A 25,417-nucleotide genomic window follows, 5' to 3' on the forward strand; every position below is an offset into this window, starting at 1 on the left:
AAAATCAGAAATGAGAAGGGAGACATAATAACAACAGAAACAAGATATTAAAAAGCCATCAGATGCTACAACAAAAGCCTATATTCAACAAAACTGGAAAATTTAAAATAAATAGACAATTTTCTAGTCAGATAACAAGTACCAAAGTTAAATGAGGATCAGAAAAATCATCTAAACAGTCCAAAAATCCCTAAAGAAATAGAAGCAGGCATTAAAATCCCCAAACTAGAAAAGGTCCAGGACCAGATGGTTTTAGTGAAGAATTCTATCAATGTTAATAAAGACCTAATATGAATACTCTTCAAGCTACTCTACAAAAGGCAAACAGAAAAATCACTGCCTAATTCATTCTATGAAGACACAGTTGTGTTGACACCTAAACTACACAAAGTCTCCACAAAGAGAACTTCAGACCAATTTCCCTTATAAATATTGCTTCAATATTCTATAAAATTCTCACAAACTTAATACAAAAACACACCAAAATGATCATTCATCATGAATAAATAAGCTTCATCCCAGCCATGCAGGTATGGTTCAGTATACAGAAATCCAACAACATAATCCACTACATAAAAAACTCAAACCACATGATCATCTCATTATATGATGAAAAAGTCTTGGACAAAATATAACATCTCTTAATGTTAAATGTCTTGGAAAGATCAGGAATGCATGGCCCATACCTAAAAATGATAAAAGCAATAAGTAGAAAACCAATAGCATGCATCAAGCTAAATGGAGATAAATGTGAAGCAATCTCACTAAAATCGGGAACTAGACGAGGCTGCACACTCTTTCCCTATCTATTCAATATAGTACATAAAGTTCTAGCCAGAGCTCAAAATTGGAAAGGAAGAAGTCAAGATATCACTTGATATCTTGATATATTTTCAGATGATAAGATAGTATACTTAAGTGACCCCAAAAATTCCACCAGAGAATCCCTATAGCTAATAAACTACTTCAACAAAGTGGCTGGATATAGAATTAACTCAATCAAATCAGTAGCCTTCCTCTACTCAAATGATAAACTAGCTGAGAAAAAGTTTAGGGAAATGACACCCTTCACAACAGTCACAAATAATATAATATCTTGGTGTGACTCTAACCAAGCAAGTGAAAGATCTGTATGACAAGAATTTCAAGTCTCTGAAGAAAGAAATTGAAGAAGTTCTCAGAAGATGGAAAGCTCCTTCATTTTCATGGAACAGCAGGATTAACATAGTAAAAATGGCCATCTTGCCGAAAGCAATCTACAGATTCAATGCAATCCCCATAAAATCTTCAACTCAATTCTTCATAGAAATAACAAGAGCAATTCTCAAATGCATTTGGAATAACAAAAAAACCAGGATAGTGAAAACTATCAACAAAAAGAGAATTTCACGATCCCTGACCTTAAGGTGTACTACAGAGCAATGCTGATTTAAAAAAAAAAAAAAAAAAAAAAAAAAAAAAAAAAAACCTCATGGTATTGGTACGAGAGAGACAGGTAGATAATTGGAATAGAACTAATATCCCAGAAGTAAATCCACATACCTAGGCTCACCTGATCTTTGACAAAGAAACCAAAACCATCCCCTGGAAAAATAACAGAACAGCACCAAGTGGTGCTGGTTCAAGTGGCAGTCAGCATGTAGAAGAATGTAAATTGATCCATTTTTATCTCAGTGTACAAAGCTCAGGTCCACATGGATCAAGGACCTCTGCATAAAACCAGACACACTGAATCTAATAGAAGAGAAAAAGAGGAAGAGCCTCAAAAACATGGGCACAAGGAAATTTTTCATGAACAGAACATCAATGCCTCAGCCTCTTAGATCAACTATAGACAAATGAGATCTCCTAAAAGTTAGAAGCTTCTGTAAGGCAAAGAACACTGTCAATAGGACAAAGCAGCAACTTAAAGATTGGGGAAAGATCTTTACCAACCCTACATCTGATATGAGGGCTAATAGCCAACATATACAAAGAACTCAAGAAGTCCAGAAAAACAAATAAACCTATTTTAAAATGGGATACAGAGCTATACAAAGAATTCTCAACTGAGGAATCTCAAATGGCCAAGAAGCACCTAGAAAAATGTTCAACATCCTTAGTCATCAGGGAAATGTAAATCAAAACAACCCTGAGATTCCACCTCACGTCAGTAAGAATGGCCAAGATAAATATTTCAGGTGATACCAAATACTAGCAAGGATGTGGGAAAAGAGGAGCACTCCTCCATTGGTGGTGAGATTCTAAACTAGAAAGACCACTTTGGAAATCAGTCTGGTGATTCCTCAGAAAATGCAAAATAGTTCTGAGGGCCCAGATATACCACTCCTGGACATATACCAAAAGATGCTCCAAGATAAAATAAGGACACATGATCCATTGTGTTCAGAGAAGCCTCATTTATAGTAGCTAGAAGCTGGAAACAACCTAGATGTCCCTCAACAGAGGAATGGATACAGAAAATGTGGTACATTTATACAATGGAGTATTACTCAGCTATTTAAACAACAACTTCAAAAAATTTGCAGGCAAATAGATAAAACTAGAAGATATCAACCTGAGTGAGGCAAACCAAATACAAGAGAACACACATGGTATATACGCACTGATAAGTGGATATTAGCCAAAAATCTCAGAATACACACAATACAGCTAATGGACCATATGAAACCCAAGAAGAAGGAAGACCAAAATCTGGATGCTTCAGTACTACTTAGAAGGGTGAACTGAATAAATATGGGAGGTAGAGGAAGGTAGGAACCTGGGAAGGAGAGAGGACAGAGAAGGAAAAGGTGACAGGATCAGGTGTGGGAGGAGACAGGGAGTGTTTCTGTAAAATTATATTTAAAAAAATGTGTCTTTTACCCCCACTAAGTCTGGCACTGCAGTGTCCCAAGATACCTGATAGATATCTTAATCTCAGTCAGCAAAGCATCTCACCTGCTCTGCTCCATCCCATATCACACTGCCAATGACTTCTCTCTGAGCCTGGCAGCAACCTCTCTACCCATCTAGTTCCCAAGGCAGGTTGCCACCATGCCAGAAATATACATCTCAATTCCGTGGCAGTCTAATGTCTCCAGCTGCCACATATTCTCTTGAACTTAAATCGGCATGTGAAAGAACATACAACACAATAACCTCTGATCCAATTGATAAGATATAATTGCCCACCTAGACACTCAAAGTTTTATTCACATCCATCCCTAAGAATATCCATAACATCCTGTAAATGTGCAGAAAGGAAATTTAACATCTGCCTCCATTTTCTCTCAGTGGTTTCTTCTGCCCCCCTCCATTCTCTTCCTCTCTCTAAAACTTTTCTCCCACCCATCCTTCCTCCTCATCCAATAACAGGCCTCGTTCTATCTTGTACCTGCCTTCATCTATATGACATCCTACAAGGGAGGGCTGAGGGATTAGGGGAGGCGAGAGATTGTCAGGAATTTGAACAGAGGAATGTAGCAGTCGAGAGATGGTGAACTTGTTTAGCCACCAGATAGTCCCAGATGCTAGAGATCCAAGAGGTTCTGAGAACCCAACAAGGGTGGCATTAGCCGAAATACCCAATAAAGCGGAGATGGAACCTATAGAGACCATATCCAATACTTAGGCACAAGTCCTGGTTGAGGGATGAGATTACTAACTCACCTCAAAAATATTAACCCAGAATTGCTTCTGTCTAAAGGAAATGCAGGAATGCACAAAGAGTGAGCAAAGATTAAAGGAAAGGCCATCCAGTGACTGCCCTCATCCTATCTGCAGACACCAAACCCAGACACTATTGTTGATGCCAAGAAGTGCTTACTGACAGAAGCCTGGTGTAACTGTCCTCTGAGAGGGTCTGCCAGAGCCTGACCAATACAAATGCAGATGCTCACAGTCAGCCAACAGGCTGAGTACAGGAACCCAATGAAGGAACTAGGAAGGACTGAAGACGCTGAACGGTTTCTAAACTCATAGGAAGATAAACAATATTAACCAACCAGACACCCCAGAACTCCCAGGATCTAGACCACCAACCAAAGAATACAACCAAAGAATATGCTCCAGCTGCATATGTAGCAGAAGATTGCCTTCTCTGGCATCAGTGGAAGGGGAGCTCCTTGGCCCTGTGGAGGCTCGATGACCCAACATGGAAGAGTGCTAGGGGTTGTGAGATAGGAGTGTGTGGGTAGGTAGGGGAGAACCCTCATAGATGCAGAGGAAGGGGGAATGGAATAGGGATTTTGCAGAGAGGAAACTTGGAAAGGGAATAACATTTGAAAAGTAACTAAATAAAATAATCAATTAAGAAAAGAAAGGCTGAAACTGCTTTTTTTTCATTCAGGGAATTACACATGGGACCCTATCCCTTCATGCTGAACTATTGGTGGATTTTAAGGCAGAGATAATCATTGTCTTCAGTTTTGTGAGTCCACCATGCCCCAGCAGATAATCTGAAACATGTGGCCACACAGATGGTCCTGGTTACAAAGCAATGAGTTACAGTACAATGCAAAAAAGCATAAATGTGAGAAGGGAACAAATTGGGAGGAGAGAGAGTGACAAAGGTTAAAGGGAACTAAGAGTATTGGAAGAAAGTAAGCAGAATTCCTCGTAATATATAAATTGTCCTAGGACAAATCTCATCAATAAAAGTGGGAGGGTGTCTCTACCTTGGGTGAGTACTGTGATCTGTAAGAGAAGGAAGACCAAGAAGAATCCAGGTAAACAGGAAGCTGAAGACTCCATCACACCTGAAAAATTAGATTGAAAATGTGCTATCAAAATTGGGGCAGTAATAACCATGACAACAGTGAGAAGAGCAACAAAAGGCCATTCTGAAATCCTACCTTTTGAGAAAATTTCCCTTGCAAGGAAAAGTATCAATGACTGGTGCCACTTCTCTGAGGTGATCTCTTCTAGAGTCCTGTCTTGTTTTGTACTTGGCTCTGTGCTTTCAGAATAATAACTTCACTAAAGGAAGTATTATTCATCCATAAAAAAGAATGAAATACTATAATTTTCAGCAAAACAAATAGAACTGGAAGACATTATATTTAGTAAAACAAGTCAGACACAGAAAAACTAATTTCATTGTGCGTTTATGGAACCAAACAATATAAACCTAGACAATTACTTCAGAACAAAGTCAGTCTAAATAATTCCTTCAGAAAATCAGAAACAAATAGAAACACTTCACACCATCTATATATACAACCAGTATAAATCAGTACCCATAAAGGGGGTACTGTCTTGGTGCAAAATTGAAGTTATATTTTTTCACATTGGTACAGAATTTATATATTAAGACAGGTTTCAAGTTTTCATTGGTAGAACTCTTTGTCTATTGATTAAAATTTGAAATTAATATTGTTACTTTTAGATAGGCATTGTGCCTACACAACTCACTTAAGAATGCAAGGCTTTCATCCAATTAGACAAGATGGATGAAGCAAAGAAGTGCAGGCCGACAGGAGCCGGACGTAGATCGCTCCTGAGAGACACAGCCAGAATAGAGCAAATACAGAGGCGAATGCCAGCAGCAAACCACTGAACTGAGAACGGGACCCCGGTTGAAGGAATCGGAGAAAGAACTCGAAGAGCTTGAAGGAGCTCGAGACCCCTTATGAACAACAATGCCAAGCAACCAGAGCTTCCAGGGACTAAGCCACTACCTAAGGACTATACATGGACTGACCCTGGGTTCCAACCTCATAGGCAGCAATGAACAGCCTAGTAAGGGCACCAGTGGAAGGGGAAGCCCTTGGTCCTGCTAAGACTGAACCCCCAGTGAACGTGATTGTTGGGGGGAGGGCTGCAATGGGGGGAGGTTGGGAAGGGGAACACCCATAAAGAAGAGGAGGGAGAGGGATTAGGGGGATGTTTGCCCTGAAACCGGGAAAGGGAATAACACTCGAAATGTAAATAAGAAACACTCAAGTTAATAAAAAAAAAAAAGAATGCAAGGCTTTGACCCAGTCCTTTTATAGCTGCTATTATACACTATATAGGATGATTAAGTAACGTGGGTTAAGAGCCAGAGAGTAAACTCATGATTATATTAGATTCTCATTTCATTACAATGAAGTATTTTTAATATTATTCAATTAGGAATAACTAAGAATATTCATGGTTTAACAGTTCATATATACTTTATGTAGTCTTCAAAAGTATAAGAAATCCACAAAATATGGCATTTATAATCATTTAATTATTATTAGATTTTGACTAAGAAACATGTCTGCTCCAGACAGTACTCCCTTCAATGTTGAAAGAAAATATTGATCATCATAACCTCCATCTAGAGTTGTTTAAGTTGTGGCAAGGTAGCCACTGGGCAAGAATTGCCCTCATTCATCTACAGACAAAAAAAAAAAATACTGTACAGGGAAGGACACAAGATGGGTATAGTTGACATCTGAGCTCTGCCAAGACAAAGTAAGCTAGTCCTTCATAATTCTTGTTTCACTTAAGGTCTGTCAGATGGTTTGTGGCTAGAAGGTTAAAGACAGATTATCCAATGTTTTGAGGAATAGGAGACTGTCTATGTAGTCAATGTTTAAATTTTGGAACCCAACTTTTTCTGTTCCCTATGTTTTCAGGTTATATTTAGTTTGTTCTTGGATCTCTGATGGGGTAGAAGACTAGTTAAAATCTCATAATCAAACATAAGTTGTTTAGCATTAAGGAAGATGATGTAGATTTAAAAGGATGGTTTTCAGATATTAATGCAAGTTAAAATCAAAACATAATTCAGGTGTATAATTGTAAACTCTTTAAGTTAGGATAGATGTTAGAGTGGTATACCTAAATTGACAAAACAGATGGGCTGGGTGCTATTAGTGTATATCATACCTTATAGTTTATATAACTGTTATACCTATATTTGAGGGAAAAAAAGACCTTTTATTGGAAAAAAGTGGGGGTATATTGTGGATTTAGTTCAATGCTTGAATTATGGGTTTCCAAAAATCACAGGAGAATTTTACTTGTAAGATGCCGAGGGTCCCTGTCCTCAGTTGGTTCTGATTGGTAATTAAGGTTGCAGGTGCTAATGGCTAGACAGGGAGACAGAGGCGAGACTTTAGGATTCATAGGCAAGGGGACTGAGGAATAAGCAGAATTGCCATGCCACAAAAGGAATAAGATCCAGACTTGAGAGTGGCATGAAAGGAGGCATACTAATAATGTAAGAGCCAGAGAAGAGAGGCCTTGGTTGGGTCTAGGGTTGCATAGATGGAATATATATTTTAGTAAGTAGTAACTCGGAAGTATCGAAAAGTAGATGTTAGCAGCATTGAAGTTTAGGAGAGGCCAATCCATTGAGAAGATTAAGGCATATTAAATATAAGGCTGCATGTGTGTGCATTAGAGCATTAGGGCAAGTTGTGAGGAACTTGCGCCATTGCTGCCAGGGAATCAGAGCAGATCAATCACTACAGAAGCAGATAGATACATAGACAAACAGATAGAAACAGACAGACTGAGATATTTAGCTGTATCTGTTGAGAGAGCCTAAGAGCAACAACATTTCAGGAGCACTGAACATATATAGCACCTGACAGGTTCTTTAAATATTATTACACTCAATGGCCCATGGTTGTCTGGGCAAATAACTAATGCCAGTGCCAAAGTATGAAAAGAAGAAGTTGACCATGGAATTAGAATAAAAGAAACACATGTGGATTTGGGGCTCACTCTGGCTGAAATAGGGATAAATTAGTTTTGAAATAAATATAACAATGGATTATATCAGTCCAATAAAAACACTCATGAGTTAAAATTGATATAAACAGCTTTAAATAAACAAAAGAAAAAGTAAATGGGAAAAGGCAAAATGATTTTCTTAGAATAAAATATCAAGTTAAAAATAATAAAAAGTTGAAATTAATTTGCAGAATCATCTTCTTAACCAAAATCCACTCAGGTTGCTAAACCTCTTGCAATCATCTATTCACTTTGCTATAAAGGTTTTAGGAAAAAAATCTTCCAAGCCAATATAACAGGGATTTCCATCTTTGATACCTTAATATCTGCTGTGGTCCCTCTTATGTCACCCAGTACATTGTCTGATAGCAAGAAACAATTCTGTCAGTACAATTCAGTCAGAATTCTCCTCATCCCTCTTAGATTCACTCTTAGAAATTCTTTATCCACTAACATTAATCTGTCCCTGGCTATAAACTCCCATTCATTCATGGTGTATTCAGGTGAGTCTCATCTCATTTCCTTCAAAATCCCATTGTATTTGTCCTCATTTTTTAATCATAGGGGTCCTGAGTAAAGTCAGCCCTAAAATGGTTTAACAAATATGATTTAATTATTTTTCATAATATTAGAAATCTCCATTTTCTCCTATGATGCTAATAATTAATTTAGCAAAAAAAAAACACAAACACAAAACTAGTACATAAAACTTGTAGTAACAATGAAGTGCCCCCACTGTGGGTTACCTTAGCCAAGATGCCTAATAGTAAGGACATGGTACCTGAACAGGCTACCTCTGTCCAGTGAAAGGACAGAGCTCTGCCCACAAAATTTTCTACCCAAAATTTGTCCTGTCTAAAAAATTCAGGAATGGAGCAGAAACTGAAGGAAAGGCCAACCAATAACTGGTGAAAGTCAGAACCCACCCATAGGCAAGCACCAATCTCTAACATTACTAACAATACTCTGTTATACTTAACAGACAGGTGCTTAGCATAACTGTTCTCTGAGAGGCTTTATCCAGCACCAGACTGAAATAGAAGCAGATACCCACAGCCAAGCATTAGACAGCAGTCAGGGATACTTATGGAGGAGGTGGATTGAAGGCCCAGAAGTAGATGGGGAATTCACAGGCAGACAAACATAGTCAACAAACCTGGACTCCTGGGAGCTCTCAGAATCTGAGTCACAAACCAAAATCATATACGGACTGAAACAACCTCCTCCCTTACCCCTACCCCTGCTCACACATATGTAGCAGACAGGCAGCTCAATCTTCATAGTTGCTCTTTCTGACCTCAATGGAGGAGGATGCACCTAATCTGACAGAGACTTGATGTGTCAGGGTAGGGAGATATCCCATAGGTAACCCACCCTCTCAGAGAAGGGGAGGGGGAGGGGGAAAAAACTTTGTGAGGGAGGGACCGGGAAGGGGAGCAACATTTGGAATCTAAATTAATTGATTAATATAAAATGGAGTACCCCACAAAATAGTTATAAATAAAAGTAGTAGAGAGTAGATAACTTTATAATAGAAAAATATGGTAGACACCTTTTCAATCAATCAAAATTTCTAACGAAACGTTATATATACCAATATCTAGTGGGTGAGATAATCATATTTGATGGCCCAAGCTAAACTATTGTATGTCTAATCAGAAAAGAAACTATACAAACCTAAACTGGTATGACTCTAATATGCTTCTCCTATAATCCTCAAGAAAGAACTTAGAAAATTTCCCACACTTAAAAAGACTTGAAAGATCTACATCACTAGTGCCTTGCATAATCCTTGATGAGATTATTTTTCTATAAAGAACATTTCATGAACAAATTCTAAGACTGGAATGGATTCTCTGTGTAGACTGAAGTTTTTTTAACTGAAATTCTCAAGGAAAAATCTTTACCTGTGTTAAATATCTACAAAATTTTATAGACGTTTAAAATTGATGGTTAAAATTTCTCTGATAATATAAAGCAGAAATGGTGCAGGTCCAGAGCCAATTATCTTGGGATTCGTTTACCCATCTAAATAGGCATATATTACCCAGTCTGTGTTTGACTTAACACTCTAGTGGCTATTAGTAAATTCCTTTTTAATAATGTGTAGACAGTGAGATTAGAAAGATTGTTCAATGGCTAAGAGCACATACTCTCTTGCAAGTTCAATTCTTGCAGATTCAATTCCAAGCACCCACTTCAGACATCTCACAACCACTGGTAATTCCAGCTTTATCTCTGCAGGGACCAGCACTCACATGTACATACCTATATAGAGACAAAATAAAATAAAAATATAAGAACATGTAAACAGACCTATAGCCTCCACCAACCCAAAGGCTTCATCAGATAGCATCTTAGGACTGAAGAATTTTTCCCACGTTGCTTGTAACCCACTTACCTGATGTTGCCACTAATATATAAGTATCTTGATTTATGTTTTTCTTTATCCTGTGACTTAACCAAACTGTTACCAGCAGTTTCAACTAAATATGTATTCCAGGTCCATGGCCATTAATATTTGGCTACAAAATAAATTATCTCTTATTCTCTAAAATGAAGTGGTATCTAAATAAAAATTGATATTTAAAGCAATGAAGAATGTTTGTTAAGTTCTTTCAAAGTTTAACTTTTGAGAGATAGTTTCTCCTACACTAAAGTAATAATGTGGTAAACCAGAAATTTATAGAGTGGCAATACCCATGAAACGACTAAAGACATGAAGAACTAATGGACTGGATTATGGAAACTGAGGGAACTTTTAATGAGGAAGTTCTGCAGTTGTTTCACTTCTGATAAAATCGTAGGAGGTAGAGAAACCTGTCATAAACAAAAAGGATAATTGTCATATGTGGGCTGGGATATTCTAATTGAGAAGCCTTCACTACAGAATGGTCTGTGCACATGCCCAGAATGCAAATAAAAGTGGAGCGTGGGGACACAACCTGTAATCTCATTGTTAGGTGTAGGAGTGGAGCTAGGTGGTTCCCAAAGCCTTGCTGGCTAGCCAATCTAGTCAAACCAGTGAACTTGAGGTTCAGTGAGAAACCCTGTCTCCAAAATGGAAAGTTATTGAGGTAAATACCTAATGTTAGCCTCTGACTCATACACACAAGCTCACACTCACACACAAATACACACACATATAAGCACACACAGACATATAAACACACACAAACATACAAACATATAAACACACACATACACACACACACGAAACAAAATAAATTTGGCATTGAGTACTATAATTAGGTCATTAAATATAAAATATAATTATTAAATATGTCAAAATATAATTTATAAATATAGCACCAAAAATACTTACATAGAAAAAGTCTAATAAAGTGAGGATGAAATTCACACAATGAAAATTATAAAATATTGGTTAGAGAAGTTAAAGAACCACATAACTCATAGATTGACAAAGTATTTTTTATAAATTTACTGTTAACTTTTAACCTATACATTAAACTTAATTTCAAAATCTAAACAGATTTTTGTAGGGAAGTTGGTATAGTGCATATATAATTTTGGGGGAAAGCTCAGGATATTGATTATCCATAAATATCTATTTTCTCAAAGATCTAATATTCATTTGTTTATTTATTTTCCTGAGGCAGAGTCATTCTATGATGCCAAAGATGGGCTTGAACTATCTTGGCTCAAGCTAGCATCTAACATGAAAGTTGATTAAATCATTTTCAAAATGCATATTTATGATATATACTAACTGACTTTTTGATGGAAGTACTTCTCAGGCTATAAAACTCAGCACATAGACTGAGGCACCACCTGGTAAAACTAAAACAAAGGCCTACTATATCAAATCCATAGTTCTAGGAAACTGTATACTAACTAACATACTGTACTAACCTTGCTTATTGGTTTCTGTAGTTCCACTTCTGGCTAACCATTCTTGTTAACTGAACAATGTCAACCAAGAGCATAGTTTTTGTGCTTAAAATTCACCCTGAGAAAGGCTCAGTGCTACACTGGGATCCCAAGCACTGAGGGTACTAGTCACCGGCCAGCTAATAAAGACTTTCTATTGGCATAAACCCATGTCCAAGCAGTCTTGTCTAGTGAATACCCCACAACACTATGATATTTAGATAAGTTTACAAAGATGTACAAATGAATATGTTAATATGTACAATACAGGTTTTTGTTTGGTATTGTAACTGTTCATATAGACCTTTGTAGCAGAAACACTTGAATATGCAACATGTGACAGGGATCCTATAAGTTTCTGGGCACTTTTAAAAGGAACTACTCTATGACTTAGATAAATCAGACCCAAGCTGGACTAATGCTTTGACAGACTCCTCTAGGGTAGCCAAGAGACCATGATCAACAGGAACAGAGCAGCCCCACATATGCCCATGATAGACACTGAGTATGAATTCCTAGCCCCAAGATGTCCTGTGCATCAGGCAATTGGAATGGCCACTGTCCCTTGCCACTGCATATTACCTACAGGACCTTTCTAGCCTCTGAGGAATCCTACATGTACACAGAATCTACCACCCAATCCGTCCCCTCAGGTTCCATGGAATTATTAGTATGATAGTCTTGGTTCTATAACCATGTGCAATATGGCCACGGCTGCCCTTGGGTGCCTATCAGCAAGGCATATAGCCTGCTTTGCCTGGCTAAGACCTTCCTGAAGCAATGGTGAGTGACACACACCCTGTACAGAGGACCATCTTGATTACCCCAGTCCCCAAGATCCAGAAGAGAGACCTACACAGGGGTTGTTCTTTCCTCAGTCTCCTGTGTACCAGCTTTATCACCTACTACCACCTAACAAGGCTGGAGCTCCCCAAGAGTCCTCAGATCATCTTGCTGAGTTGAGACCACAGGGTCTCCAGGCTCCACCCCCAGATGTTGTGCCTAAAACCCCTTGCTACCACCTAGGAACTTCCTAACTGAATGAACTCTAACTGCTACCAATTTGCCAGAGGAAGTACAGAAAGATTTATCACTTATTCTATAGACACAGCCATGAGGTAGTGAAGTTCATGAACTTTGTGTTGGTATCAGAATTACAGATGTTATTAAGTAGGTGAAGTACTGCCTTGAAGAAGAGACAGTGATGATAATCATAGCAACCAGCCCCAAAGGCAAACAGATTGTAGAAGGCACTTAGTCACAACTGGATGAGGATGAGCATGGCTCACATTCATGGAATGATGCAAGTTGGGTTCGTAAAACAAGGAATCGTGAACTTCAGATTCATCTCTGTGCTCTTCCCAAATGCCAAGAAGAAGCATGTGCCCACTTGACTTCAGAACACTCTTGAACTAATTTCTAGCTACTCTAAAAATTGAAAAGAAAAAACAAAATTACTGACATTGTTGTCCCAAGAGGAAGGGTAAGTGGCTCCTTCCTGCAGTCCCCTGCCTGCCCTATAGATGATACCCTTGTGACATTAGTAATCTGCAGATCAACAGAACCCCATTCTTACCATATTCTTCTAGCTGAGGCTGGCTGATGGCTCGCAACGTTGTTTCTTAATGACTCCTGTGGGTAGGGATACTCAGGACCCAGAATACCTCTTTTGCAGAGTTCCCTGTCTCCTAATACTTTGGAGTTCTGTATCTCCTACCTTTGAAAGGTACATAAGGGACCTATGTCCTACTGAGTCTGTGTGTCTACTCTGGGCTTCCATTATTTAGTGAGTGGACACTACAGGGGTTGACAGCAAGCATACATGACCACAGTCTCTTATCACTTCAACTACTTCAATATATTGGCCAGATGCTTGTGTGTTCCCAGATCACACTGACTCATATTCAAGTAATTAAATGAAAATAAAATTTTATTTAAAGCAATTAAATCTCTGACAGAGACTAAGTGACCATGAAGACTTACACTGACTTATGATAACTTTCATATAGACTAGCTTGTTACTTAAACTCTGAAATGAATTTAATTAGACTAAGGTAATATATTGTCCAAAAAACATGTGACTATGGCTATCAACATTGGCAAAAGGTCTGATCATAGTCATGTATTATTATCACAGTTGTCCAAGGTTTGCTATTGGTTGGGAACCCCCAACAATCAAATGAACTAAGTGCTGCAACTTATGGATGTCAATTGGCCTTTATTTGGAACAACTCTAGTGTTTGTTTAATGAAGGAGAGAAGGTTTCTGACCTCAAAAGTTAAAACAAAATATATTTTCACTCCTTCTCTTCCTATGAATCCATTGGTTGCACATCTTTCATTAGTAAGGACTAAGCATCTACAGATCGTCCTCTATTACTTATATTGGATCACTTCTTCCACACAGAAAAGAGCAGTTCATCTTCACTGAGTTAGATAACTAACATAAAAACATATCTTGTTGAGGAGGTAATATAAGCGTGCTTCTCATGATCTCTTCTTGGGGTGCTACATTACAAATCTGTAGTTAAAAATGAACACTGCTGACCAAAAAGTATGCTATTCTAAAAAATTTGTACCTGTTTCTAATACAGATATACACCTACAAGTAGGGTTAGAATGTGTCCTTTCTGTAATTATCAGATTGGTCCACCACTGCCATCTAGCATCTTAGATTTCTAACAAGGTAGCATGTTGAAACTGAAGGAATCTGGTTTAAATAGTTTGGACCATCTGGGAAAATAAGGATAAATCGTTGTCTTGAAGAGGAACAAGCATCTGAGTATTCTGTTTTTATTAGTGTTTAACATCCTAAAGAAGAGAAGACAACATGTGTTCTGAAACTACCTTTATCAGCATCTGTTTGCCTTTGAAATAACTGTGAAATGCTAAGTATTGACTTTTGCAGGCTTTCTTCAAGCTGTCCATGAGAAAACTTCTCTTGTTGAACAATACACAGTAGAAGCCAATATAGTAGAAAAATTAGGATTGAAAAATAATTTACAGACTGTACCCTACAAATAGCAACCATCACATTGTAAGCAAAGGATTAGATTACTCACCCAAATGTAGTTTAACCAATGCAAAAATGCCAGCATGACCTTGCTCCCTCCTTGTTCTCAGAAACAATAGTGTGGAAGCCAATGCTACTGTGTGAATGGAAAGGAGAAGGGCAGAACTAAGCTAGCAGCCAGCTTGTTCACATTGCATAATTTAAATTAGCAAGCCTGAACCACGCCAAGGTAGGTTAGCACCAGAAACAGAAAGCCTCTATGAAAGTCAGTCTAGCAGCTTTGTTCCTGGATGACGGAAATCCCCTCACCTAACATTGCACAAAACCAATTTGGTTTTTTCTTTCAGATTTATTGAAGTATAATTGGTAAACTAAAACTGTCGATTTAAGGTATACAAATAGAAGTTAGTATTTGACATACGAAATCTGAATTGCCACAATCAAGCTAATTTGCACGTCTTACCTTGTATATGACCTTTTTTGTGGTAGGAGAATTACCTACAAAGCACAAATTTAAGTATGTAAAATGTAGCCAACTTGCATAAAACTTAGTCATATTACACAGCTAACATGTTGATTAGCTATCAACTCATTTCTTCCTTTTCCTAGTTCATTGCAAATATGACAAATACTGATGATCTACTCTCTACTTTTTATATATTTGAGTGTTTTAGTTTGCTTGAGTGAGTGTAATTAAATATTTGTTGTTCTGTGTCTGGTGGCCATATCACATCACCAACACTAGATGCCAGCTTTGGAACTACAGGATTTATTTATTTGTCCCGTGCTTTGTCTTTCTTCAGTCCCACCACACCTTGTTACTCTGGTATTTCTCTCAAAATGAGAATGCTTATTCTGTACTGTACATACACAATCACAGCTAAAAATAGCTTTGAGCCTTAGAAAAGACTTTTTTTCTGTAACAGAAATGCATGTTGTAAATCCAGCCTCTGTGTTTCTGGTTGTGTCTCAGCACAGCTTTGTGCCTTGTGCTGGGAGGGAGCTTCCCTGAAGTTCTCTGTAGTCTGCGGCTCTGAAGCAGCCTTCAGGAGAGCTGCACCTTTCCCCAGTGCTGCAGTTGGTTGGTCTCAATCAGTGTCTGATGTTTGCTCTGTGGTAACTTCAAAGACTACATGTTTTTAGGAAGGCTTTGACTCTCTACCCGATAACTTGTCTCATATACTTTGGTTCTATGCCCAATATAATGTGGGCCAAGATGTAGTTCAACGAATTTAAGCTTATCCCCAACTAGCTTACAAATAAATGAGACTCAGACTATGGTTATTTTATTTTGCTTTGACAATCACTGGGAGGCTGCAATCAGCATGCCTGGCTACCTCCCCAGCGGTGTTCCCCCCAATGCTTGCTGTTTCTCCTAGCCATGTGCTCATAGTCCATCTCCCCTTGTAGCAGCTTCCTCCTTGCCTCTCCTCACCTCTCCTTCTTCCTCCTCCTCATGATCTTGTCTCTCCCTCTCCCTCTCCCCCTCCATCCCTCCCTCCCTCCTCTCTCTCTCTCTCTCTCTCTCTCTCTCTCTCTCTCTCTCTCTCTCCCTCTCTCTCTCTCCCTCCCTCCCTCCCTCCCTTCCTGCCTCTCCTTTCTCCTCCCTCCCTCCTCTCTCACCCCCCTCTTCTCTGCTCCCCACCAGGTAATTCCAAACCCACCTACCTTTAAGCCCTCCAGTAATTGGCTGTAGCCAGTTTTATTTAACCAGTAGTTTTTAAATTAAGGAACAAGGTTTGCACAACAAAAGCTTGTAATCAATTCACTTATAGGCTTAGACCTTCTGGAAGTACTCTGTAGATCAGGCTGGCCTTGAACTTAGAGATCTACCTGCCTCTACCTCCTGAGTAGTAGAATTAAAGGCAAATGACACTATGACCTGATATCTATTTTTTTTTAAGGAAAGGGTATTTTAACACATTTTGGGGGATGGAGATTTATCTTAGCAATTAAGGGCACTTGTTGCTCATGGAGCCCAGGTCTCCATTCCTGGCACCTACAATGTGGTTCATAACTATCTGTAACTCAAGTCCCAGGGGATCTAATGCCCTCTTCTGGCCTCAGAGGGAACCAGATGACCACATGCCACATATACATACACCAGGCAAAACATTCATACATGTAAAGCAATAATAAATCTTAAATTATATCTAGGAGTTGGAACTCAGTGGTTAATAGACTTGCTGCTCTTGCAGAAGAAAGCAGTTTGGTTCCAAGAACCATTTTTGCTTACCATAGCCTGAGGAGCCAATGTGTTCTTTATTGCTGAACCATCTCTCTATTCCTAAGTTGTAGTTTTGAGACAATGTCTAATTATGTACCCGAAGGCTGCCTTTAACTCCAAAATCTCCCATGTCAGTCTCCTGGATGCCGGGATTATAATTGTGTACTACCAGGCTCAGCCTATATATCTTTATTGTACTAATAAAAGAAAGAGAACCATCTTGAATGTGGCAGGTGGTGAGTGTCCTAGCCTTAGGGTTTCTTTTGCCCTTTTAAATAAAGCACAATGGGTTTCCATGAAGAAAAAAAAAGACTCTGAACTCAGAGTTTTTTAAAGAATATTAGCACTGATAAGGACTTGGAGACTCAAGAACTGGACTGAATATAAAATGCCTCTCATATATTCATATACTGAGCACATGATCACAAAGTGATAGCTCTACCTTGGACGCCTCTGAAAATTTTAGGAGCCAAAGGAAATATACCACAAGAGGTTCTTACTGCCACTCCTTCCTGTTCCACCCACAATGACCCAGAAACAGTGACAGGAAACTGTGGGGCAGTGAAAGACACCCTGGATCCTGGTTGAGGAAGTTCGAACGCCAGAGACCCTAAAAGGACAGTAGGAGCTTCACCTGACTCCTAGGAAACCAGGTTAGTCACTGGCCTGCAGCTCTCCATAGATTTGTGACCATCACAAATCCACATAAGGACAACCGCCCAAAGAAGCACCTTCACAGGTAGAGGAGGTGACCTCAGGTCATGTTGGCTCAAGACAGATCTCCATTATAATTTGGTAGCTAAAGGCCTGGAAGCTTAGCCAACGAAGCATTCCTTCTCAGACACTCCTCCCTGCAAAAGGTATTTAATCTCAGGCCCACTCCGACAAGGGGGATACGGTTTTACTCATCCACTTTCCTCCATGACTACAAATGCCTTAAAACCATGGACTGCCTCTTCTCATAGGATCCTCTGTGGGGAGCCATAGAGAACCCCTTCAACAACAGAGCTACCACCAAATCTCCCACAGAAGGCTTCCCTGGGCTCCCAGTGGCAGCGGCTACTAAGGGGAAGCCTGTACCCTGTCATAGTCCAGCCAAAGACTTCCCAGCAGGACCAACCAGAACCCCCACACACACACCATTTCTCCCTCGGCCCCAAGCTAGATCCAGCCCTGTGGGCCCCCAATCCTTCCCCAGCATCCCAGTGGTGCCTGGATGCCTAAGAGCCTGAGAACCGATGGCCTGGGACCACCAAGCCTCAGATCACACTTCCCCACCCCCGGAGCAGCATCCCCTGACTTCTCACAGTCAATTAAAATCAAGTCATCATCTTGAAAGATTCAAGAATAAGTAATTGACAAAAATCAGTCTTTTGTTAATGATTAAAAATACTACCATAACGTCATATGCAAAGTTATTGTTTTGTTTTGTTTTGTTTTGTTTTGTTTTGTTTTGTTTTTCACAAAGAGGAAAGGTTACCTCTGGGGTAGGAAGCTTATAGATCTAGTTATCACTGTTTCCTGAAATACATTCATCCTTTACTTTCCATATAGTATTAGTCCAAGGACCTTCATGTCTTCTCATAAATAACCAAGTTCCTTTTACAAAATAATACATTATTTGTGTCTAACCTATTAAAATCTTCCCAGTGCTTTAACTTATTGTTAGATTAGTTGCAATAGACAAAATAATATAAATGTATAAAACAGTTGCTATACCATATTTTGAGAATTAATATATTTTCTAATTAATTAATAATTCATAATTTTAAAATTAATATAAACATTATATAAATAAAAACATTGTTTTATATTTTATATATAATACAACATATTATTCATAAAATATATAATATATATGAATACTTTTATGAATATACCATATAAATGTATTATGTTATAAGACATATGGCACATAACATGTGACAAATGACATTTAACATGTGATATATGATTATATATCATAAAAAAATATATTATATAATATATAACAAATATATTAAATATATATTTTATATAATATTGTTTATAATATATAATATGTAAAATATAATATGTAAAGTGTCACATGTAATATGTGTTATATGTTATTTAATATATTTTGGTATATATGACATGTGACATATGACATACAACATATAACAAGCAATGTGTAATATAGAATGTGTAATATATAATACATAGCATATGACATATCATACATGATATATATAGTATATCACATATACTATACATTCTATAGTATGACATAACATATAATATATACTAAATATAGACATATGATATAAAATTTACAATATATACTATAATATTATATAATATATAATAGGATATGTGATATATATTGGATGTGTGAAATTTGACATATGATATATAAGATGAAAGATGTAAAATATAAAATAACATGTAGCATGTGATAGGTAATATAGTATAATACATGTAACATGATATATGATATGTGATATATTATGTGTGATATATGATATATAATATATAGTATATTGTAAGATGTATGATATATGATATGTGATATATAATATGTAATAAGTAATGTATAATATTATATATAATATAATGCACCACAGTTGTCTAATAATTTTTGGCTAAATGCTGTTTTCATCTATACATGCAAAAGTGTACGACCCATGGGTTTAACAAGCTATCTTTATTTATGGGTTTAACACTGCTCTTGTAGCTTAAATAAATAGGATATACTCAGAAAATAAGCAGACTCTGACTCCCCAGCCATTATAGTGAAAAAGAGTGGAGAGATTATAAATTTTACTAATTAGATTCCAGAGTGAGGATGCAATTTCTCTTCAACCATTGAGAATGGGTAGCTTATCAACAGGTACTTACAGGACTCAGGTTTAGATAGTATCTCATTTCATAATGCAGACACACCCAAACTGAGGACATACTCATTCATTCATTTGTAATATAGACAAATATCTTATGCATGCTCTTCAAGGACTAGCCTGTACTTAGGAGACTTCTTGAAACACTTTGAAACTCTAAGCCACAGTCTCATTAGCCCTAGCCCCAAATGAACAGGACCATGGAGGGTGCGAGACCCAATTCAGCCTTGGCATTATTTGAAAAGTCAAAGAATAAGTTTTTAAAGTCTTGTGAAACAGAAGAGATGAGTAGCTATAACAAAAACTGTAGACTAAATGTATACCTTCAAGTACAAAATTATAATCAAATATTGATATTTTGCTTAAAATTGCAGATCGGTAATAGTTTCTACTGATGACAACTGAGGCTAAGTTATAGTGTCAGCAGTTTGCTTTGCTGGGCATATAAATATTGATTGATTGTAAGAGCCAAATGGAATGCTTTATTCTCCTTTCTCATCCATCCTACTTGATTAATCACCCTGTGACCACCTCAAAGTCCATTTATGTTAGGACAAATATGCATGCCATTCAGAATCTCAAACAGATTTTCAGTAATTTGAATAGGGATGGAATCTCTGTAGCAGCTGGCTTTTGATAAATTATTCTCATACAGTTTGGGAAATATACCTAGTGGTATCAATACGCCATAATGCTTCGTTTCCTTTGAATGACGCTATAGTTTAGCTACAGTATAGTATGGCCCTTAAAAGTCTGTGTGCTGGAGATAGCTGAGGTAGTAAAATCTTATAGGTTGGGGCAAGATAATTAGGTCATTCAGAGAGCCGCCCACAGAAAGGTTTAATTCCCATGGAAGTGAGTCGTTATGTAAAGCAAACTGGCCTCATCCCAGTCTCAGTAGTTGATCTCTCTCTCACAAGTTCTCCCTTTATGGTGATAACATGCCCCCATGGAGCCCTTGTCAGAACAGAACAGATAGAGATACAGATTGCTGATTTATAATACCAGCTTCCAAAACTTGAATTAAATAAGTCCTCTTACAAAATATATCTAGACACATACTTGTATTCTGCTGTATCAACATAAAATAGACTAAGGAAGACAGGAAAAGCACAGTGGTATATTAAGAGGCCAGTAGTATTGGGGGAAACTTTCTTCTTTGGCAACAAAAGGGATTTTCTTAAGTAAGCCATGTTTTTCTCTACCTGAAATATATAAAGTAGTTACTGGTAAGTATGGTTTTAAGAAATGTATACCACTCTTAAAATAATAACTTAGAAACTATTGCTATATCCATGGAGGACCAAAGAGGAGTTCAAATGAACATTTTGGGGTTTGGGTATGTCCTTTAGTCATTAAAGTTTCATATAACTAAACAGTAACTGTATTGAATAGAACCATAGTGATCACCAATAAATCATTGTACTGGGTGCCTAATTACTCATCATCTGACAGTGCTATGCACTGTATATGCATTTGCTCTGATTTTGATGACCGTCCTTGGGCATATTACGTTGTCCTGACAGCATAAGCTAAGGTCAGACAGGATCATCAGGAGTGTTTGTAGTTAACAAAAGCAACAATTATAAAAATAACTTTGTGCTGGCTGAGGAGTGTCAATAACAAAGAAAGTTGAGTTTTTCTCTGATTTCTGAGAAAGAATATGAATTGCAAAGTGCTGACCCTGTGTCCTGACTTTTTGTTCTAGTGCAGGGAAAGAAAAGTAGAAGTAATTAGTGACTCCCACAGAGGAGGTGATTTCCAACTCATCAGTTCTCTTTAAGGGAGTGTAACAGAGAAAGGTTCCCAGAGAAATTAAATCATGATTATGGCCCACAGTGACAGAGATAAGGTATGTGTAGGAATAATTAGAACCAAGGCATAGCCCAGCTCAGAGAGCACAGAATTCAAAAGGTAGGAACTTAGACTGAAAAAAAGGTACAGAGGACCTAGGAAAAAATCTGGACCAGGCTTGGATTATGTTCTGATGACTGGGAAGAAAACAGAAGGGATCGCTGATAATAGTTTTCTTATGGATTAGATCTTAAATGTTACCCCCAAAGACACAGATCACTAATCTGTGATACTAGTGAAAAGTAGTGGAACCTATAAGGCTGCTGTCACATGGATGAAAGTGAATTATTGAGATCATGCCCTTAGAGACGATAGTGTGATAAAGCTCATCTTTATCTCCCTCCTCCTCCCCCTCCTACAGGTCTTCCCCAGTCCTCTCCTCTTTCTCTCTCTTTCTTTATCACTTTCATTCTATTTTCTTTGCGATGGACATAAAGTGATGAGTTTTACTCAGTATTATACACCCTATTCACAAATCCCACTTATGGTCATCCCCTGCCCCAACACAGGAACAAAATCACTACAACTAACTAATCACAAACTGAAACCTCTGAAACTTTGTGCCAAAATAAATCTTACCTTCTTGGGAGTTGATTTTCTCAAGTCTTGAATTTTTTTTTATAAACTGAAAGCTATCACGTGCCTTCATGCCATGTTTAGATATCCAACCTGATTGCTTCCATTTGAACCCCTAGTTCACCCTGCCACTTTCCATGGACTGGTTACTGCCTACTTCTAATTGGTCTTGATGAGACCTGGAGAGCAAGAAAGTGACTGGATAAAATAGAGGGAAGTCTGTATTCTTCATCCAGATTAACTTTGCTTCTCCATTTAGCATGATTCCAAGTAAGTTTCTTACACTTTCTAAATCACCCTTTACTCTTTAATTTGGTGAAAATTTTAAAATATCACAGATTTTCCTGTCATCACCACAACAGTTCCCCAAATATGCTGTCCCAGGAAATGCTAAAAAATTAATGAAACAATGGACATATAACAGGTTACTAAACAGGTGAAGCTATAGCACAAGACTTCAGAGTCCCTTCATCCCAGAGACTGGGACGCTACATAGAATCAGCCAGAGTTTCTAAGATCTCACTATCTAGCAGACAGACAGATCCTGTTGTGATTCTGTTTCACGAATTGATGGATAGAGAGCGTGTTAAATACTTTTCATATTTCTGTAGCAAAAACCTTACAAGAGGCAACCTCATGGGAAAGAAGAATCTACTTTAGCTCCTGGTTAGATACAATCCATCAAGGTTGGAAGACATGGCATTGGGAATGAGCATGTATATGGTTCTCTTCGCCTTCACACATCTTGGAAGAGGAGGAGGCAGAGATGAGGTGGGCTGTAAAGCAACCACACTCAGCAAACTTACCTCCTCCCAACTCCACTTCCATCAGCCGAGAACTAAGGCCAGAGCCTAGAAGGGATGGTTTACATAATATTGCTGAAGCCTAAATTCATCATTTTTTTAAATTGGCTCAATCTCAAACCAGGAAATTTTATTCTTCAATTTAAAAAACATGTAGCCTTTTCACAATGGGTTTGCCATCAGGACACAGGTGTTGTGAAAACCACTGCTAATTCAAAGCAAAAATGGGGAAGGAAAAGTCTCACATGAACATCGTCATAATTGAACACATAGATTCCAGTAAATCCACCACAACCAGCCGCCTGATCTCCAAATGAACCTGATTCGACAAATGAACCATGGATAAGTTTGAAAAGGAGGCTGCCAAGATCGGAAAAGGCTCCTTCAAGTATGCCTGGGTCTTGGACAAATTGAAAGCTGAGCGTGAGTGTGGTATCACTAGTGACATCGCCCTGTGTACTTGAGACCAGCAAATACTATGTGCCTATTATTGATGCCCCAAGACACAGAGACTTCATCAAAAACATGATAACAGGCACTTCTTGGGCTGGCTGTGCTGTCATGATTGTTGCTGCTGGTGTTGGGTGAATTTGAAGCTGGTATCCCCAAGAACGGGCAGACCCATGAGCATGCTCTTCTGATTTACACCCTAGGTGTGAAACAGCTACTTGCTGGTGTCAACAAAATTAATTCCACGGAGTCACCATACAGTCATAAGAGATACGAGGAAATTGTTAAGGAAGTCAGCACCTACATTAAGAAAATTGGCCACAACCCTGACACAGTAGCGTTTGTGCCAAGTTCTGGTTGGAATGGTGACAACTTGCTGAAACCAAGTACTAATATGCCGTGGTTCAAGGGATGGAAAGTCACCCGCAAAGATGGCAGTGCCAGTGGCACCACACTGCTGGAAGCTTTGGACTGTATCCAGCAACCAACTCATCCAACTGACAAGCCTCCAAGACTGCCCCTCCAGGATGTCTATAAAATTGGGGGCATTGGCACTGTCCCCGTGGGGTGAGTAGAAACTGGTGTCCTCAACCCTGGCATGGTGGTTACCTTTGCTCCAGTCAATGTAACGACTGAAGCCAAATCTGTCGAAATACACCATGAAGCTTTGAGTGAAGCTCTTCCTGGAGACAACGTGGGCTTCAATGTAGAGAACATGTCTGTCAATGATGTTAGAGGTGACAATGTTGCTGGTGACAGCAAAAATGGCCCACCATGGAAGCGGCTGGCCTCACTGCTCAGGTGACCATCCTGAACCATCCAGGCCAGATCAGTGCTGGCTATGCCCCTGTTCCGGATTGTCACACGGCCCACATAGCATGCAAGTTTGCTGAGCTTAAAGAAAAGATCGATGTTGTTCTGGTAAGAAGCTGGAAGATGGCCCCAAATTCTTAGTCTGGTGATGCTGCCATTATTGATTTGGTCCCTGGCAAACCCGTGTGTGCTGAGAGCGTCTCAGACTATCCTGCACTTGGTCATTTTGCTGTTTGTGACATGAGACAGACGGAAGCTATTGGTATCATCAAAGCTGTGGACTAGAAGGCTACAGAAACTGGCAAAGTCACCAAGTCTCCCCAGAAAGCTCAGAAGGCTAAATGAATATTATCCCTAATTCCTGCCGCCCCAGTCTTAATCAGTGGTGGAAGAACGGTCTCAAAACTATTTATCTCAATTGGCCATTTAAGTTTAATAATAAAAGATTGTTATTGATGATAACAATGCAGTAAAACCTTCAGAAGGAAAGAATGTTTTGTGGACCATTTGTGTGTGTGTGTGTGTGTGTGTGTGTGTGTGTGTGTGTGTGTGTGTGTGTGGTGTGGCAGTTTTAAATTATTAGTTTTCAAAATCAGTACATTTGTAATGGAACCAACTTGACCAAAACTATGTCACAGAATTTTGAGACCCATTAAAACAAGTTTCACGAGAAAAAAAAATGTAATGCTTCAGTAAAGAAAGGTTATCCAAAGAGAACATGCTCACAGATCACTTGGAAGGGAGATCCCCAATAGGAGATCCCCAATAAGACATGACAATAAAGATGGGCAGTATTACTGATGGAAAGGAAGCAAAATTCTATTCTACAGGTTTCTAGAGAGTGTCCTAGCTTACAAAAACCTGAGAACCTGGAACCAATTATACATATAATGTGTATCCAGACATCAACTGAGAGACCAGACAGAGGAGAACCTCAGAATGAGAATTACAGTCAAGACCAATTACAAACAGGCAGGATTATAAGCTTGGTCACAGAAAGTATTAAAACTAAAGATGTCTGGACAGCAAGATGGCTCTGTAAGTAAAGGTGCCTGCCACTGAACCTGAAAACCTGAGTTTAATCCCAGGGACCCACACTCTGGAAGAATAAATCCAACTTCTTCAGGTTTTTCTCTTGCTTGCACATGCATGGTCACATATGTACAAATATATTTGTTCACACACAAGTAAATAATTAAGTAAATGTAAAATTCAGAATTTTTAGAATTAAAGAAGCAAAT

General features: G+C 38.4%; 1 protein-coding gene and 2 pseudogenes across 1 annotated transcript in view; 2 read left to right on the forward strand and 1 right to left on the reverse strand.

Moving 5' to 3' along the window:
• Skint10 (selection and upkeep of intraepithelial T cells 10) overlaps positions 1-10,329 on the reverse strand; it is a 42,795-nt gene extending 32,466 nt beyond the window's left edge. Inside the window, exons 1-3 of the mRNA XM_056985551.2 lie at positions 9,846-10,329; positions 4,836-4,959; positions 4,659-4,739 (exon numbers count right to left, since the gene is read on the reverse strand). Coding sequence (XP_056841531.1) covers positions 4,659-4,734 — 76 coding nt within the window. The 5' untranslated portion in view covers positions 4,735-4,739; positions 4,836-4,959; positions 9,846-10,329. The remainder of the gene's footprint in view (positions 1-4,658; positions 4,740-4,835; positions 4,960-9,845) is intronic.
• A 1,709-nt stretch (positions 10,330-12,038) lies between these two features.
• On the forward strand, positions 12,039-13,121 carry Traf3ip2-ps1 (Traf3 interacting protein 2, pseudogene 1; annotated as a pseudogene).
• A 10,016-nt stretch (positions 13,122-23,137) lies between these two features.
• Positions 23,138-24,521, forward strand: Eef1a1-ps9 (eukaryotic translation elongation factor 1 alpha 1, pseudogene 9; annotated as a pseudogene).
• Positions 24,522-25,417: the final 896 nt, after the last annotated feature.

The sequence above is a fragment of the Rattus norvegicus genome, chromosome 5 (genome assembly GCF_036323735.1).
Source record: "Rattus norvegicus strain BN/NHsdMcwi chromosome 5, GRCr8, whole genome shotgun sequence".
NCBI lineage: Eukaryota > Metazoa > Chordata > Mammalia > Rodentia > Muridae > Rattus > Rattus norvegicus.